General features: G+C 54.5%; 2 protein-coding genes across 4 annotated transcripts; one reads left to right on the top strand and one right to left on the bottom strand.

The window, feature by feature from the left end:
- P2RX6 (purinergic receptor P2X 6) lies at positions 1–10,640 on the top strand (the record flags this gene model as incomplete). The annotated part of the gene is made up of 11 exons (XM_026859895.1): positions 1–93; positions 306–377; positions 4,499–4,574; positions 5,304–5,397; positions 5,691–5,771; positions 6,582–6,723; positions 6,907–7,016; positions 7,471–7,564; positions 8,556–8,621; positions 9,377–9,454; positions 10,219–10,640. Coding segments are annotated over 11 exons (945 nt in total), but the record flags the coding sequence as incomplete, so codon positions are not given.
- Positions 10,641–11,073: 433 nt separating this feature from the next.
- Positions 11,074–13,000, bottom strand: LOC113486332 (transmembrane protein 17B-like). 3 transcript variants are annotated; one of them, XM_026860107.1, is made up of 4 exons: positions 12,611–12,997; positions 12,204–12,307; positions 11,713–11,826; positions 11,074–11,323 (listed from the first exon to the last, which is right to left on the bottom strand). In XM_026860107.1, exons 1-4 carry the CDS (start codon positions 12,831–12,833, stop codon positions 11,141–11,143), a joined length of 624 nt encoding a protein of 207 aa, XP_026715908.1. In that variant the 5' UTR covers positions 12,834–12,997; the 3' UTR covers positions 11,074–11,140. The 3 variants fall into 3 exon arrangements, with proteins under 3 accessions (XP_026715908.1, XP_026715906.1, XP_026715909.1); XM_026860105.1 differs by having other exon boundaries at positions 11,074–11,368; positions 12,611–12,994; XM_026860108.1 differs by lacking the exon at positions 11,713–11,826 and having other exon boundaries at positions 11,074–11,368; positions 12,611–13,000.
- Positions 13,001–15,379: the final 2,379 nt, after the last annotated feature.

Genomic DNA, 15,379 nt, shown 5'->3' with positions numbered 1-15,379 from the left:
GTCGTCACCAAGCTGAAGGGGGCGGCGGTCGCCGAGGTGGGGGGCGCGGGCCGGCGGCTGTGGGACGCGGCGGACTACGCCCGGCCCCCCCAGGTACGGCCGGGCCCCGCGCGGTTGGCGCCTCAGGCGCCCCGGGGGAGGGAGGCGGTTGGCAAAAGCTGTGGTAAAACCCTTTGGGAAAGGAAAGGCGAGGGTAGCGTTGTGAGTTACAGAGCCAAAAGAAATGAGAAAACTTGTTGTTTGTTTTGCTGCTGAGGAGTGTGACGGTGTAAATACCCTGTTGAAGGTGCATTCTTGTTTCCTAGGGAGAAAATGTGCTTTTTCTGGTGACCAATTTCATCGCTACAGCAAAGCAAGCCCAGGGCACCTGTCCTGAGGTAAGTGAGCTGTGCTGTTCTTAACTAAGCCAGCACTGCGGTGGGATTAGATTTATAAAGCCAGTCAGTGCTGCTGCTCTGTAAGGGTACAGGAGCTCAGCAGAACCCAGTGCAAGACCAGATAGAAGGGAGAAATGGGCGTTTATTCCAGACAAAGCTGATTCGCCTTGTTCTCATTGCTCTATAGATCTTAACTTGCTCATATGCACTTGCTCTGCCCTACCTGCATGAACCAAGATGTGTATCCAGGCAGTCTGGCCAGAATCTTTTCTGGTGACCATAAGGACAAGGGATGCAGTCTGCTCGGGCCTCATCACCTTTCTGGTCTTCTTGAGGGGTGATGATGCTGTTTGATCTCTACAGGATTTCTGCTGCCTTTGGACAAGGGCCGCTCTGGGGAGGCTGAGCTGTGTTGCTCCGTTGCTATTCCATCTCCACAGTGCAGCTGGCATCAGCACTGCCATCCCTAGCTAATACCTTTGTGACCTGTGTTCCTTCTTGACCCTCACACATTCTTGGTTTCTTGACTTGCCGCTCCATTCTTTTACCTCTGTTCTGCGATTTTTCCTGATGCTGTTACACATACTACGTGGATATTTGTCACGTTTCCTTCATAGCTGTCTGCTGCAGGACTCTCCATCTTAGTGTCCTATTTTTAGGAGGAACAGAGCACAAGGTAGTCAGCCAACACTTAGTGGTATATGTTCCCTGGGAGAAATCTTCCCTTTAAGGCTGGATTCAGGCCAGCTTTTCAATTGAACTCTCCTGGACCCTGCTTGGCAGACAGGAGCAAATGTCTTTTAAGCTAAGTCACTGCTGGCAGCTTGTTGCTAAGCCAAGCACTGTTTGTCCTAATGGTCCCTTCGGCTTTTTCTGTGACCTGCTGTGCCGTGCCCAGCCTGATCCTGCTTCCTAGCCAGGCTGGGCTGCTCTCCAAACACAGCCCAAAAGCTGCAGGCGAGGAGGAGCAAGCCCTGTTTCAGGTTGGGGAAAATGGTACTAATGATCCCTCTTTAAAATGTTGAGAACTCATGAAGTACTGATAGCTTCAGGAACATCACTAGGGGAAGACATGCAGTAGAGCATTTCAGGGCTCTCTCACAGGCGGTCATGGGCATCTCTGGATGCTTATTTTTGCAGTGTGCAAGCCAAGGATACAGGAAGAGCAGAGCATTTCATCACATTACAGTGCTGTGGTGTGTCTGGGTGCCTGTCACAGCCCTTACCCCCTGCTGCTCTCCAGTAGTTTCTCAGTTCCTGGCTTTGGGACTGGCATTTATGCTTGGGAAGCTTTGAAGATTTAGCAGTGACAGATTTTGACTTTGCAGGAAGTTCTGAATATTCTTGATTACCAACGTATTCTGTGCTGACATACCAGGGAAAAGTCTGCCTGGGGCCAGAGACAGCACCTGAGCACAAAATGGGTTTTAGCAGCTGATATCTGTGTTGAGCTCAGTTCTGTGGCTAAGCTGTGACTTCTCTCTGAGGGAGACCTTTCGGTGTTGATCTCAAATACTTTGAGTGGTTGGAAACCCTCTGCCTCTGTTTGCAAGGTGCTCCGAAGGTTAATGAAGGCGATCAAAATAGACATAGAGCCAAAGGCATTAGTCAGACAGTGCATCTGCTCTGGCCGGGTGCAAGCTCTGGGGCTAAGGGACCATTTTTCTTAAATCATGGTCTCTGCCACATCCAGCTGTGTGCAGCTCTTACCTGTCCAGATGCTGCTGGTGGATGTGGATGTGGATGTGAATGGCACTGGTCCCAGCCCTGAGCAATGCAGGACCATGTCTGAAGGGGATGAGGGGCGGGTGTTAGATTTTGGGAGAATCATCATCCTTTTTTGCTCACATGTGATGCGTCTGGTGGTTTGCTCTCCAAGAAGGTGCACTTTGCTTCCTGGCCCCTGGTACATGGCTGCATAGCTGTTGAGGGCTGGGAATCAGCAATTGTTTCTTAATAAGATTAAGGATAAAATAATTCTCTACCCACGTATTTGTGACTACAAAAAATAAATATAAACCTTTCAGTCATGAGGTTCCTAGTGTTTATGTACAGATCTCTGCTGTCAACACAAGCACCTCTTTGCTGCCCCACCCCTGTCCCAGGAACACAAATGCTGCCAACTCCAAGCAGTGTCTGATCTCTGCTGTGAGCACCTCAGGGCATGTCTTCTGAAAACGTGTAGTAGTTCACCTGCTTGTCAAGAAACCTGTTCTAAATACTGGTGTGCTCATATTCCTGTCCCAAAACTGCAGTTCTTAGTTAGGTTCCTAGAAAAATTTGTTACTCCCAGTTTTCCCAAGCTTACACAAGCAAGATGCATCAATGGTGTAGATAGCTTTAGGAGCACAGATCCAGGGCTGCAGGAGGGCTTTTAACCAAGTCTAGATCTCTGCTTCTCTCACAATGCACTTGTGGCACATGTGACCTGATTTGGATCATGTCTGTTGAGAATGCCAACACTGACAGATTTTTTTTTTTGAGGCTCGTTTTTACTAAGAGGTGGTAGGAAAGGTTGAAGCCTTCTTGACTAGGTTTTAGGTTTTCTGTAATGTCATCACAGACTTCAGTACTTGAAATTCTCCCAGGCTTTGCAGCTTGCATGCCTTGAACACCCAGAAGTGTCTGTCTGCCAAGTGGCACTTGTCACGTGTCTTGTTACCTGGATTTGGGAAGGGGCTGATCCACAAATGCCTGTTGTCTGAGGAGTTCTGAAGGCTGAATCCTTGACATCTGATTTGATCTAGGACGTTGAAGTGCTCTCATAAGTGCTTATTACAGCATTGCAGGTGGGTGCTGCAAGCTGTGAGTGGGCCATCAGTGGGGGTGAGGGCATGAATCCAGTAGCCACCCTTCTCCAGCATCTGGGCAGGGCTCTCTCGTCCCTCTGGTAGTCTTGTGGCCTTGCCCTTAGACACCCCACCTCACTCCCAGGCCTCATCCTCCCTGGCTCGTCTGGCCTGACATTTGCTGTGGATCACACGTTTCCCTGCATGCCTACTCTCACCTACCCTGTGACAAGTGGTGGTCCCACTCCAGCTGCTGGCACTCAGACCCCTGTACACATGAGGTACATAGGGGACGGAGCCCCTTGCCCAGGAAAATAGAAATAGAATTTAGTCTGAAGCTGTAACAGACTGTGCTGATGGGGAGCAGGGCATGGATGGGTCAGCATACTGACCAGCCAGCTCTGTACATGCAACCAGTCCTTTGCATCCTTTTATCCCTCTAGTTTCCAATCTTTGTTCCTTCTCAGATCACCTAGATCCCTCCTTTTCCATGCCTTCTCTTCTTCCCCTAAACATTCCATCTGCTAAATGTCCTGTGCAATCTCAAAATGCTGTTCTGCATCCCATAATGATTCCTATACCCCTAGGCAGTGACACCCACCTTCAACCCGAAGGTGCTTCAGAGAGCTGCTCCTCTTGGCTCGTTACGGTCGGTTTCATACCTGGAGCAAGGGGCTGAGCCTGTCCTGGGACAGCCCTGGGAGGGCCTGGACAGATGCTTCTGACTCCATAACTGGGGTTTCCCCACCTGCCTTTGGGGTTCTGTGTTAGTGATGGGCTGGTGACTCCTGGGAGTACCTGGGGGAAGGTGTTACTTATGTCCCTCACCTGCCTAGATCTCTCTGTGTTTGAATAGGAGCTTTTTGCTGCTCCTGGCAATCAGATGGGTCCAGAGTGAGGGTGAAGCTTTCTGTGTCTAAAATTTGTGTTATGCTGTATTCAGGGTCTCTTCAGCTCTTCCCTAGGGGAACTGTGGTGTTGCTTTACAAGGTGCTTAATGGGATCTGCCATTAAAGCCCTCCTGAACCCAACTGTGCTTGTTCCAGTCCCAGCCAAAAGGTCTGAGCTAGCTCCTGAGGCTTCCTCTGCCTCTGAGGTGGAGTAGGTGAGTGCCCCAGGGAGTGTGGAGACAGGCAAGAAGGATTGTCCTCAGAGGTGCCTCTCTCCTCGCTGGCTGGAGGCTGCCCAGGGTCTGGACATGGCAGAGGTCTTCTGTAAGCGTTTGGGAGGTACTTGGAGAAGCAGGAGCAGCAGCACACAAATGTGGGTGAGTGACGGTGTGGCCTTGGGCAGCTGGGCAGTGCAGTGACCGCTTCTCTCTGTCTCTCTCAGAGCCCCTCTGTTCTCGATGCGATGTGCACTGAAGATGCGGACTGTCCCATGGGAAACCCAGTGGTTCATGGCAACGGTACTGGGTGTTTTGCTAAAAAAATCAAAATCATTTAATTCCTTGTAGCAAGCAGACGTGCAAAGGTGCCTGACTGCCTGAGTTCAGTGCTTTTTGTAGGTGTGTGTGGAAGTGTTCTCCAGCCATTTATTCTTGACAAAACTCTATGGTGACCTGTCACAACTGGGCGAGCAGGTGCTGCAAGCACAAGACGCTGTCACAGCAAGTACAGGGGTGCTTTGTTTCTGATGTTGGTTGCTGGAATTGAAACCAGTGTGCCATGTGATTGACAGGTTTTCCTTTTGCAATAAAACCTGGCTCTTATTTCATGCTGATTAATATCAGCAGGCTGTGTGAGTTCAGCTGGAGAAAAATATTTGAGCTCTAAGGAGGTCGTTTGCCAAAGCTTTGTGTGTGGGATTGCCCCAGCTCGTTGTGTTCCCATCCCAGGAGTAGGTAGCTCCAGCAGCCATGGGGCAGGAAGGGCTGTGCTGGACAGACCAGGCACTGACAGCAGCAAGCAGCTTCTTGTCTTTGTAAAACAGCTCCTGTCATTTGGTGTGGAGGGAAGGTTTCACAAGGAAGTTGCTGTGTGGGGAAAACCTGAAGATGATCCCAGATTTTTCTTTGTTGTTCAGGTTTTAAGAAGGCCAGAACAAGCTTGTGGCCAGGGCACTATCCCAGTAAGGGAGCTGCAGACAAGACATTTTAAAAAGCAACAGTAAATGATAAGACAATGTCTACTTCTAGGGATAAAAACTGGGAAATGTGTGATGTTCAACAGCACCCATTCCACCTGTGAGATCTACGGCTGGTGTCCTGTGGAGAACAACACCCTGCCCGGGTAAGGCACAGGGTGAGGGGACAGCAGGCGTTGAGGGCCTTGGTTCCTTCCCTCTGGGCTTCATGTAACCAGGGGCCTGCTGATACTTGCCCAAGGGCCATCCAAGCTTGGGAAGATCTTTGACATTGATCTACCTGTCAGTTAAGCCCACAGAACTTCACCCAAGAGTGTTTCTTGAAACTGTCCATTGTAGCCAAAATCCCAGGATTGTGGAAGAGACTGCAGAGCGACGGGAATGGGGATGTGCCTTGGCTGCTGTGCAAAATTTGAGTTCATTGGTTGTTGTTTTCCAGGAAACCTCTTCTGGCTGAGGCAGAGAATTTCACTCTTTTTATAAAAAATACTGTCCACTTCACCAAATTTAACTTCTCCAAGTAAGTATGATGCTTCTTCAGGCAGACTGTGTGTGCAGCCTAGTCCAGCCTCTGCGCTGAGCTTGCCTGCCTGGGGGCTGATCAGCCAGGGTGTCCAAGAAGCCATGTGCCATCCAGGACAGGTGGTAGCCCAGGTAGTTACAGCTCAGGATGATGTGTTCAGGAGAATGGTGGTCACTTCAGCAGCACCCGTGTTTGCAGATACAAGAGCAATGGGGTGGGGAGTCCTCAGAGAGAGGGACTGGTGTTCCTCTGCCTGGCTGAGCACCACAGACAGGTGGGCAAGGCCAGTCATCCCCAGGGTCTCAGTTTACCCCATGTATGTTTGCATTTTAGTCCCTGCAGAATGCTTTCACAGAGGCCCAGTAAAGGGCCACACTGGCCTTGTAGTCCCAGGCATGCTGACTGTGCTGCCTTATTCTGGCAGGAGACTTGGCCTGAGGCAGCTGAACTGCTCCTGCTGTCACCCCTAGAGCGCTGACTCAAGCTCACAGTGGTAGGAGCTGGATGCTGGGGAAGAAAGAAGCACAAGGGCAGAGGTGGAGGAGAGGAGCTGGGAGGGGAAGGACCATGGCAGGTGCTGTAAAGGGTGATAACTTCATGTGTGATTCTTCTGGGCTGGTTTCCTTCCACCCTCTCTCCAACTGAGGCTTTAGAAGAGGCAGTGACTGTCTCCCCCCAGAGCAGGAGCATCAGTGGTCCTTCTCCAGCGGGAGGGTCCCCTTTTCAGTCCTGCAGCAGGGCTCCCTGACCTCCCACACCCCACTCCACCTGTGATGCCTCCCCTTCTCTCTCTCTCTCCTATCTCAGGTGCAATACTTTGCAAACCAATGACCCTACCTATTTCAAGAGCTGTACGTACGATCCATTCTTCAACCCTTCCTGCCCTGTCTTCCATGTCCATGACATGGTGGAGGCAGCTGGAGAGACCTTTGGAGACCTTGCACTGCTGGTACTTGTTTTTTTTAAAAGTATGGAGGATGACTCTAAATGCCCTGAGGATGTGGACAAGGGATGATGGACAGGACTGATCCCTGAAATGCTAAGGGGAATGTGTGATCTGTGAATGTCTGAACAGGAAAGAACTTGACAAATCTGATCCTGTGCTTCTCCTGGAATAAAATGTGTTTTTCAGGGGGGGAGCATTGGAGTTCGCATCGAGTGGGACTGTGACCTGGATCACCCTGCTACCCAGTGCCAGCCACAGTACTCCTTCAGCCTGCAGGACAGGAGGTACAATTTTAGGTGAGGATGCTGTGGCAGTGGCCACACAGGCCTCTAGGTTGAGCACACAGCAATGGTTTGAGATCTCAGCTTTCTGATTGATGCTCTGAAAGGAGCAGCGGGGACAAGGGGATGTGGTAACTGAATGCAGGGTCTGTCAGTACCTGGGTGCCATGGCAGTTCCCACACCTTGTAGCTCTGCTCTGTTTGGAGCTGTGCAAGACCTGGGGCTGCCCATGCCTGTGCTGACCCTGCACTGGATGCACTGGGAGCTGTGTGGGGTGTTGATGGCCCTGCTGATGCCAGGCTTGAGTCGGCAGCACGTGCCTCACCCGCACCGCAGGCGGCTGGAGGGCACAAGGTGTGTGCAGGCATACGGTAGTCCTAGCAGTTGTAGGGTGCTGGCAGCACTCTTACCTCACGGCCTGCGCAGAGCTGCCATGGCTTTCTGAGCCACATCCAGTGTCTCCTGCAGAACTGCCTCCTACTACTGGGACTCGCAGCGGCGGCTCTTCCGGAATCTGCTGAAGCTCTACGGCATCCGCTTTGACATCTCTGTGCATGGCCAGGTACCGTCTCCTCTGCAGACCCTGCGTGTGCAGCCCTGGCAGCCTTGTCACTGGGGCTGAGTCCTCTCCCTGCTCCCTAGCTTCCTGCTGCCATCACTTCTCCCCACCCCACTGAGCTCTTTACCTCTTTCCAGAGTGTTCCAAGCAGAGCAGGAAAGTGGTCTCTCCCATTTGAAGAGAAAGTGGTAATGCCCTGAGCAGGGAGGGTTCCCTTGCTGGGGATCTGCCAGGGGTATTGTGATGTGCTGGGCCCTGCAGGCAAGGTGAGCTTGTGTGGGCAGAGGGCCTGTGGGCATCTCTGAGGGTCTTGTGGTGGGAGCACTCTGGCAGCCTGGACTTCTCTGAACATAGACAGTTAATCCCTTCTTAATTACTGTACCCTTGGGGAGAAAAGGCATGGGGATGATTATGGCTGATGCTACTCTGTGCAGCACCACTGACAAACTTGGTACTTAATTGTGCAAGATGGAGCCTGTGCTGAGAGGATGTGATGCCCCATGAGATGTCCACAGCTGGTCTGTCATGCTTAGCAGTGGCCTTTTCACCTGAAGAGCACGAAGCATGCAGTGCAGGACAGGGTGCACCACTTCTGGGTAGTGAGACCAGGCCTGGGAGGTGTGTGGAGCAGGAAAGAATAGCCAGGAGGGAGACAGGAACCTGAAAATCTTTCCTCAGAGAGACCAGAGTCATTTGAGCAGAGGGACACTGTCTGCTCTGATGTAGTTCTGTGGGTGGCAGCTGCTGGTCTCATGCAGCTAGAGGGAGGCTCTGCTGTGCCCACAGATACCTCTGCTGCCACTGAGTCACAAGCTGCTTCAATCTCTTCTTCGGCAGCCAGCGGGGTTTTGAGTCAAGACAAAAGCAGTTCCTACAGCTGGGCACAGATAAATGACCCCTGTTTCCTCCAGCACCTCCCTGGCTTTAAGCATGCTGTCCAGCAGGGCTTGTCCCACAGCCCTCTCACTCCTGTCCACTCATTGTTTCTCACCAGGCCAGGAAGTTCGGGATAATTCCTGCTGCTGTGAGCCTCGGCACCGGCATCGCATTCTTTGGTGCCGTGAGTACTCCAGACATGCTCTTTTCCTCCCATTTGTGGATTGAGATTTACCACTTGCTGTTTCCCTGATCTGCCTGCCTGGGCACAAGGCTTCCTGGGTGTCTGCCAGGGAGGGGAGAATGTCTGGCAGGGTGTTAGCTCCCGTTTTCCTGTTTGTGCTCGTTAGTGGCAATGACACTGCTGGACTGTGGATCCTGAGCACTGTCAGGGGCACACCTCGTGGAGGCCGAGTGTTTGGGTTGGCCCCGGGAAGCGCATTGCTGGGCTGTTGCTGGCCAGTCTGCTCAGCTCTCTCGGCCAGCAGCAGAGTGTGCTTCCTCCCTGTGTTTCTTCCCTTACTCTAAAGGCAGCCAGTGTCTGGCTCTGGCAGGGACATGGCATTGCCGTCATGGAGATGAGGCAGCCCCTTGTAAAGCACTTCTGTGGCTCTTCCAGCAGACTAACAGGCAGCCTGGGCTCCCCCTCCTGCCCCCTCTTTTCTCCCAGACATGCTCATCCCAGTCCCTCGCCGTGCACTGGACCAGCCCTCACCCTGCCCCCCTGTGTCACAGCCCGCGCCGCTAATGGCAGGAGCCTGGCTCAAACAGGACCTGGCTGGGTGGCCTGGGCTGGAGGCTGGTTGGGCTTGTGGCCCCTAGCACTGGACAGGTGCTGGAGTCTGGCCTGCTGCAGGGCTCGGTGGGAGCTGGGGCAGAGGGCTGGCGCTGCTGTGGGAGCTTTTGGTGCTGACTGCCCTGCTGCTTTTGTGTCTCCAGACCACGGTGGTCTGTGACCTGGTCCTGCTCTACCTGGATGCAAAGGCTGACTTTTATTGGAAGGAGAAGTTCGAGGAGGTAAGGATGGGGCTGCTTTGGAGACATGAGGTTGGAGTGAAGCTTTGCAAGCAGATTTAATTATTTTCTGCCCCTTGGTTAAAACTCAGTTCACCAAATCTGAGAAAACCCCAGTGCCCCTGGTTAAAACTCAGCTCACCAAATCTGAGAAAACCCCAGTGGAGTGGTTCTTAGCCTGGAGGAGAGGGACCCAGCTGGTGCCCGGGCTGGAGGGAAAGCTGTACCACGATCTCAGCCTCTGTTAGACAGCAGGGAGTCCCTGAGGGGGCCTTAAAACCCGACCCAGGTCCACGTGTATTCACCCTCCTCCAAACAGAATGTGGCTCCACTCCGTGGAGAGGGTGCAGCTTTTCAGCCTGTGCCCTGCTGCCATGTCCACTCAGTGACAGGTTTTCCTGCCATATGTGGTTCTGGCTTTGGCACTGCCCAGCCCTGGTGAATCAGGGAGTTGCAGGGTGTGGGCTGGGAGGTCCCTGCAGAGCAGGAGTGCTGCTAGCCCCAGCTCGGGTTGGCTTTGTCTTTATCTGGCCAAGTCTTAGAAACCTGAGGACAGATCTCCCAGCTCCCGGTGAACTACCCCAGGGCTGCACTCTCCTACTGGGGTGGAAAAAGTAATTCCTAAGGCCTAATCTCAAATCACAAATGGAGTGGGGGTCTCCAGCAATGAATCTGGTCACATGGGACCGAGTAGAGCAGTGCAGGACTGCCCACCTGGGCTGTACCCTTGTTTCTAGGAAACTGAGATGTCCCCGTTCATTTTGCAGGCAAAACCCCCTAAAGGTAAGACCGAGGCCACAGCTTAGGGCTGCGGGGAATGCTTCGCCCTGAGCACCCTTCCCTGCGGAGCAGCCTCCAGGTAGATGCAGTGGGGGCACAGCCAGAGCCCAGGTGGAGGTGGCCCAGTTCTCCTGGCCTGTGTGCACTGCTGGGGTTGGGATCTGCCTTTCCTGGAGAAATATTTGCATCAGCAGAAGTTCTTGGCTGGTGGAGCACCAGGCTGTGCAGCTCCCAGCACCGGCCGGGCAGAGCTGTGCTGTGGGAGCTCCACCTCACCGGGGAGCAGCTGGCCCGCTCTCCGCACCAGCGCCTGAAAGCACTTCGCATTCGCTCACGTTCCAGGTAACTGTGGGCCTGGATTTCCCGTGAAAAACAGGGACATATCACAATAAAGCTGTTCAGAAAGTGGGAGGTGGCTCTGCTGTCTGCTGCCCTGGCTGTGAAGGTTGGGTGGTGCCGCTGGTGCCTTGCAACACCCTGCACCCTTCAGCTGGAGGGGGCCTCAGGAGCTACCCGCATCCTTGGGGGCTCCCCTGGGAGCAGCAGGGCTGTGCTCTGCTTCTCCACTTGGGCTGTGCTTGGGGAGGATTCAAGAGCTGAGCTTAAGGCAGCAGCCCTGGGCTGGTGCTTGCTGGGGGGTGGCAGTACCTCCTGCCCCCCTGGGTCTTGCCCTCTGCCAGGGCTGATGCTTAGTGAGGACAAGTGCAGCCCTGGGCTGAGCCTGGGAGATGCTGAGCCCTGCTCTGGGCTCTGTCAGCCTGGCCCACAGGGACCGTCCGGGTCTGTGCCCGTGGGGTGCTCCCAGAGGCCCTGCAAACTCAAAACCACTGTGGAGGCGCAGCGGAGGTCTGAGCACCATTTAATGCTCCCTGCTGGGCCTGACTGGGTGGGGTGCCTATGCCCCCCTTCTCAGCTGCCCTTCAGCTGCCGCAGGTAGAACTGTGCTGCCAGCTGCTTGCTCATGGTCTTCAAGGCCAGGAAGGCGGCCGCCATCTCGGTGATGAGGAAGGCCAGGAGGAGGCTGTGCAGGGCCAGCTCCAGCGGCAGGAGGGTGACACGGCTGTCCGTCAGCAGGAAGAGCAGGAGTGGGAGCTGGATCAGGAAGGAGAGGAGGAGGAACCCGGCCAGCTCTGGCACCTGCAGGAGCAGAGCCCACTGAGCTGGGGGGCCAAGCCAGGCCTGGCCTGGGGGCCCTCTGCAGCGGTGGCACCTGGGTACCAGGGCTGTGGTGGGATGCTGTTGTGCCTGGTGCTGGAGCATCACACCTGCAGCACAGGGAGGGATGTGGCAGGAGAGGGAGTGGGTCCCCTTCACCCCCACCCCCAGGTCCTGCCTGCACCCGAGCTTCCCTCCCGGGACAGCTCCTGGCGGGAGTCCAGCAGGAACGGGCAGTGATGAGCTCTCAGGTCCCGAGTGAGAGGGTGTCCAGCTTAGCCAGAACTATGGCTGTCCCTGCCTGAGCACGGGGGGATGGTACTTACCTTCTCCTGCAGGTTCCCCACGTAGCCCAGGTAGAGGCGGGAGCCTTCAGCCACTGAGAGGATGAGGAAGGCAGCAACCAGCAGGAACTGGTAGTGCCGAGGCAGCAGGTGGTACTGTAATGGGGATATGGCCTCGTACCCGCCAGGCCTGTCCCCTGCACTCCAGGCCCAGTTTCCCACCCCCTGTGCCCCGTGCCGAGCTCCTTTCACCCCCCCTCCCGTCCCCTTTGCCCTGTCCCCAGCGCCCCAGGCCCTCCCAGCTCCCACCTCAGCTGCTGCCTGGCCCTGCCTGCTCTGCCTTCCCAGTTTAACCTCCCCTGCCCTGTTCAGTGGTTGTTCTCAGGATTTCCATTTCTGGGAGCTGGAAGAAAGTCATCTTGTGGGGGACAGGATATTTTGCTCATGTGGGTGTGGACCCATTAATTTTGAAGTGGCTCTCGTCCCCTGCTCAGCGTGGCCTCTACGTGCCCACATGCCCCATGGGACAGTACCTTCAGCAGCAGCATCATCCCCTCAGCCAGGCACCAGACTGGGAAGTAGTAGACGTTGAAGTAGAGCATCATCTGGAGGGGCAGGCTGGCCAGCACCTCGTGGGCTAGGCAGGGCAGGCGGGGGTGGGCAGGACTGCCCAGCACCCCCAGGGTTTTGCTGCCCTGAGGGAGCCTCTGCCTCACAGAGGGCAGAGTGATGGCCCCCACCATGCCAGGGGGGATGGCTGGGTAGCAAGAATGGCTGCTTGCAGCAAATGCATTTATTTTTTGCTCCCCCACATCGGTGGGTGGGTGCAGGGACCCTTCAGGTATTCCTGGCTCAGCGGCACCGAGGTGCTTTGGTGATGTGCTGAGCAAGCTTGTGGTGATAAAGCAACAGCAACCCCCTCCCCGTCTGCCGCCTGTACCTGGGTGGTAGGTGTGGGCAGTGCCACTGTCCCGCGTCTTGTTGTTGATGAAGAGGGAACTGCTGAAGGCTGCCAAGCTCCGGCGGAGGTGGCGGGGCAGAGGGGTATGTGCAGCCATGGCCAGCAGCTGAGCCTGCTTCCCCCAGCCTGGCTTGGCAGGGATTAGCCAGAAGGTAATTAGTGGGATGACAGGTTGGGCTAATGCATGGGGCCACCCGGTCATTGGCTCCCTGAGGTCAGAGCTGCTGAGCTGCGAGGAGGATGTGGGGAGGGAGAATTCCCCTGCCCTGGGATGCCAAGCCTATGCAGGAGACGCAAGGATACAGAGCGTGTCTGCTTTGCAGCAGCTGCAGGGGTGAGCAGCAGGTTGTACCCTGCCCAGCAGCGTCTCCAGGGTCACAGACTTTGCTCTGCTGTACCCTCTCCCAGCTAGGTTGTATTGATATAATTATTGCTCCAAACTCCCACAGATGAGGATGCCCGGGAGGGCATGGTGCTATTTGCAACAAATGCTTCTTCAAAACCTCCAGACTCAAGGAGCATTTTACCCATCACTCTGAGCTTCCCTGCTAAGGGCTGACCCTGGGGGTCTCCATGCTGCTCAGCCTCCCAAGCCCCATCCAGGCTCAGGGGTCCTGAGGAGAGCAGTGGGGGACAGTGTGTGAGAGGGTGGTCGAGCCAGAGGTGACTAGCAGGGGAAGGGGATGGTGCTTTGGGACCTTCACAGTTAGTCCTACACAACAGTCATGGCCTCACCTCATGATCAGCCTCTGACCCATCCCAGAAGGTGCATCAGAGCAGCTGCTGCAGATGTTGGGACAGAGTACTGTAAATGTGGTCCTTAAGGGCTAAGCACTGGCAAAGAACATGAGAAACCAAATAAAAAGATAAGTCTTCTGCTTGATAAAGCCAAAAAGAAGCTGCAAAGCTCACTGTCATATGCTGCCAAAAAAAAAACCCCAACAACCCTTCAAACACCTGGGGCTGAAAGCGTGGTTAGACCAATGTGTGACTGGCTGAAGTCCATGAAGGGCTTCCACGCACAAAGAGCTGGTCTCTCAAGGCAGGTCCGTGCTGTGAGCACAGCCCAGGGTGCATGTCCTTTCTCCAGCAGTGCTGAGCAGCTGTGCCATCACAGTGTGGCCCCACAGCCTGGCTCAGGGCAGCTGCTCCCCTGTCCTGACAGTACTGCTGAAAAAAACCCAACCCATAAACCCATGCAAAGTGGATTTCACAGGAAAAAAAAAAAAAAAAAATCTAACCAAGTGTGGAAAAAACAGACCTTGCTATAAGCAGTGGCCTGCTATTAGAGAAGGACACTGAGCTAAGGCAGGACAATGGCTGAGCAGAAAGGCCCATGAGGTGCTTCTGGTCTACTTGACCATGCCTGGACAAGACATCTGAAGGTGCCACTGGTGAGAAGAATCTCTGCTGCCTCAGGGAGAGTGTTTGCCCACAGCTGTAACACTGAACACTTCCCAGCCTGACGTGACACCTGGAAGACCTGCCCAAAGATGGTTTGCCACCACCACTCAGCTCAGCCCAGTTCTAGCCGAGACAAGGGCAACCAGCCCACAGGACAGGCCAGCAAGTTGCTACTATGGCAAAGGAAGGAGCAGCTATTTGTGTTGTCACGACCTCTCTGGGGGCAGTAAGAAGGATCAAAGCGAGGAGTAAATGCCAGTACCTGAAGCGGCAACGTTCACCCAAGCAATGTGGAAGGTGTGAAAGCCAGGGCAGAGATGGACAGATAAGGGTGAGACCACACTTAATGGCTGGGAAGCCACCTCATGAGGAGCAGTGATTATTTTTTTAAATGAAGGCTGAGGGCACAAGAGAACTAAACCTGTCACCTGGTACAATGCTGCAACGAGATGTCTGGAGGGGTTCTTGGGTGTGTGGGAAGGGAAGATGTGCTGTGCCCACCACGTGGCTCCCTGGGTCCTGCCAGCACACAGGGCGAGATGCAGGCAGGGAGAGGCAAAGCCCAGCATCTGAGGAGCAGGAGCTGGTGGAGAGCTCTGGGTCTGGGGGCATCACCTCTTGTGTGGGCAACAAGCTGAGCAACCTAGAAGATACCTGGGCAATATGGTGAAGCTAAATGTGATGGGACAGTGCAGCCAGGGGTCACTAACAAGTTGCATGTGCCCCAGCTGGTTCTAGCTAACAGTGCTTGTTCACAGTGGGAACAAGTGGTTTGCTAAGGGCTGGAAACTTTCTGTCTTGGCATGGGAGGTTGCAAAATGTGCCTGGAGAGGTGGCAGAGGAGACAACCTAGCCTTGCCCAGCTCCAGGACATGCTGAGGCACTGGACAAGGGGTCCAACACCATCCCACCCCATGCAGAGGAGCAGTGCCCGCAGGCCCATGTCAGGATGCTCAGCTGTGCTGGCAGCCCTGCCCATGACCTGGTACGTGTCCTCAGAAAAACCATGCTGCTGACTGGGGTCTTGTGTCATGGGGTGATGCTCCCAGCCCTAGCTAAAACAGCTCCTCTGTAAAAAAAGGGGGAATGGGACTTCTTCCCCACACTGCAGCCATAAGCTGGGGGAGAAGGTCCTTCCTCAGCCCCTGTATAGTCTTCAGCCTTGTGAACATGGGATTCATGCCAACTGTGGATGGCTCATGCCTAATGCTGGGTGAGGCCCCAGCAGAGGTGAAGGAGTCATGGGGCATCTTCCCAAAACTCTGCCCAGGAGGACTGCAGAGGATGCCAAGCATTTGGGTGAGCAGGAAGGCAGAGGCCTTGGAAAAGCTCAGCCAAGTTGTA

This window comes from Athene cunicularia, assembly GCF_003259725.1.
Source record: "Athene cunicularia isolate RWA chromosome 15 unlocalized genomic scaffold, athCun1 chr15_part1, whole genome shotgun sequence".
Taxonomy (NCBI): domain Eukaryota; kingdom Metazoa; phylum Chordata; class Aves; order Strigiformes; family Strigidae; genus Athene; species Athene cunicularia.
The sequence above is the reverse complement of the archived record's forward strand: the minus strand, read 5'-3'. Positions and strand labels throughout refer to the sequence as shown.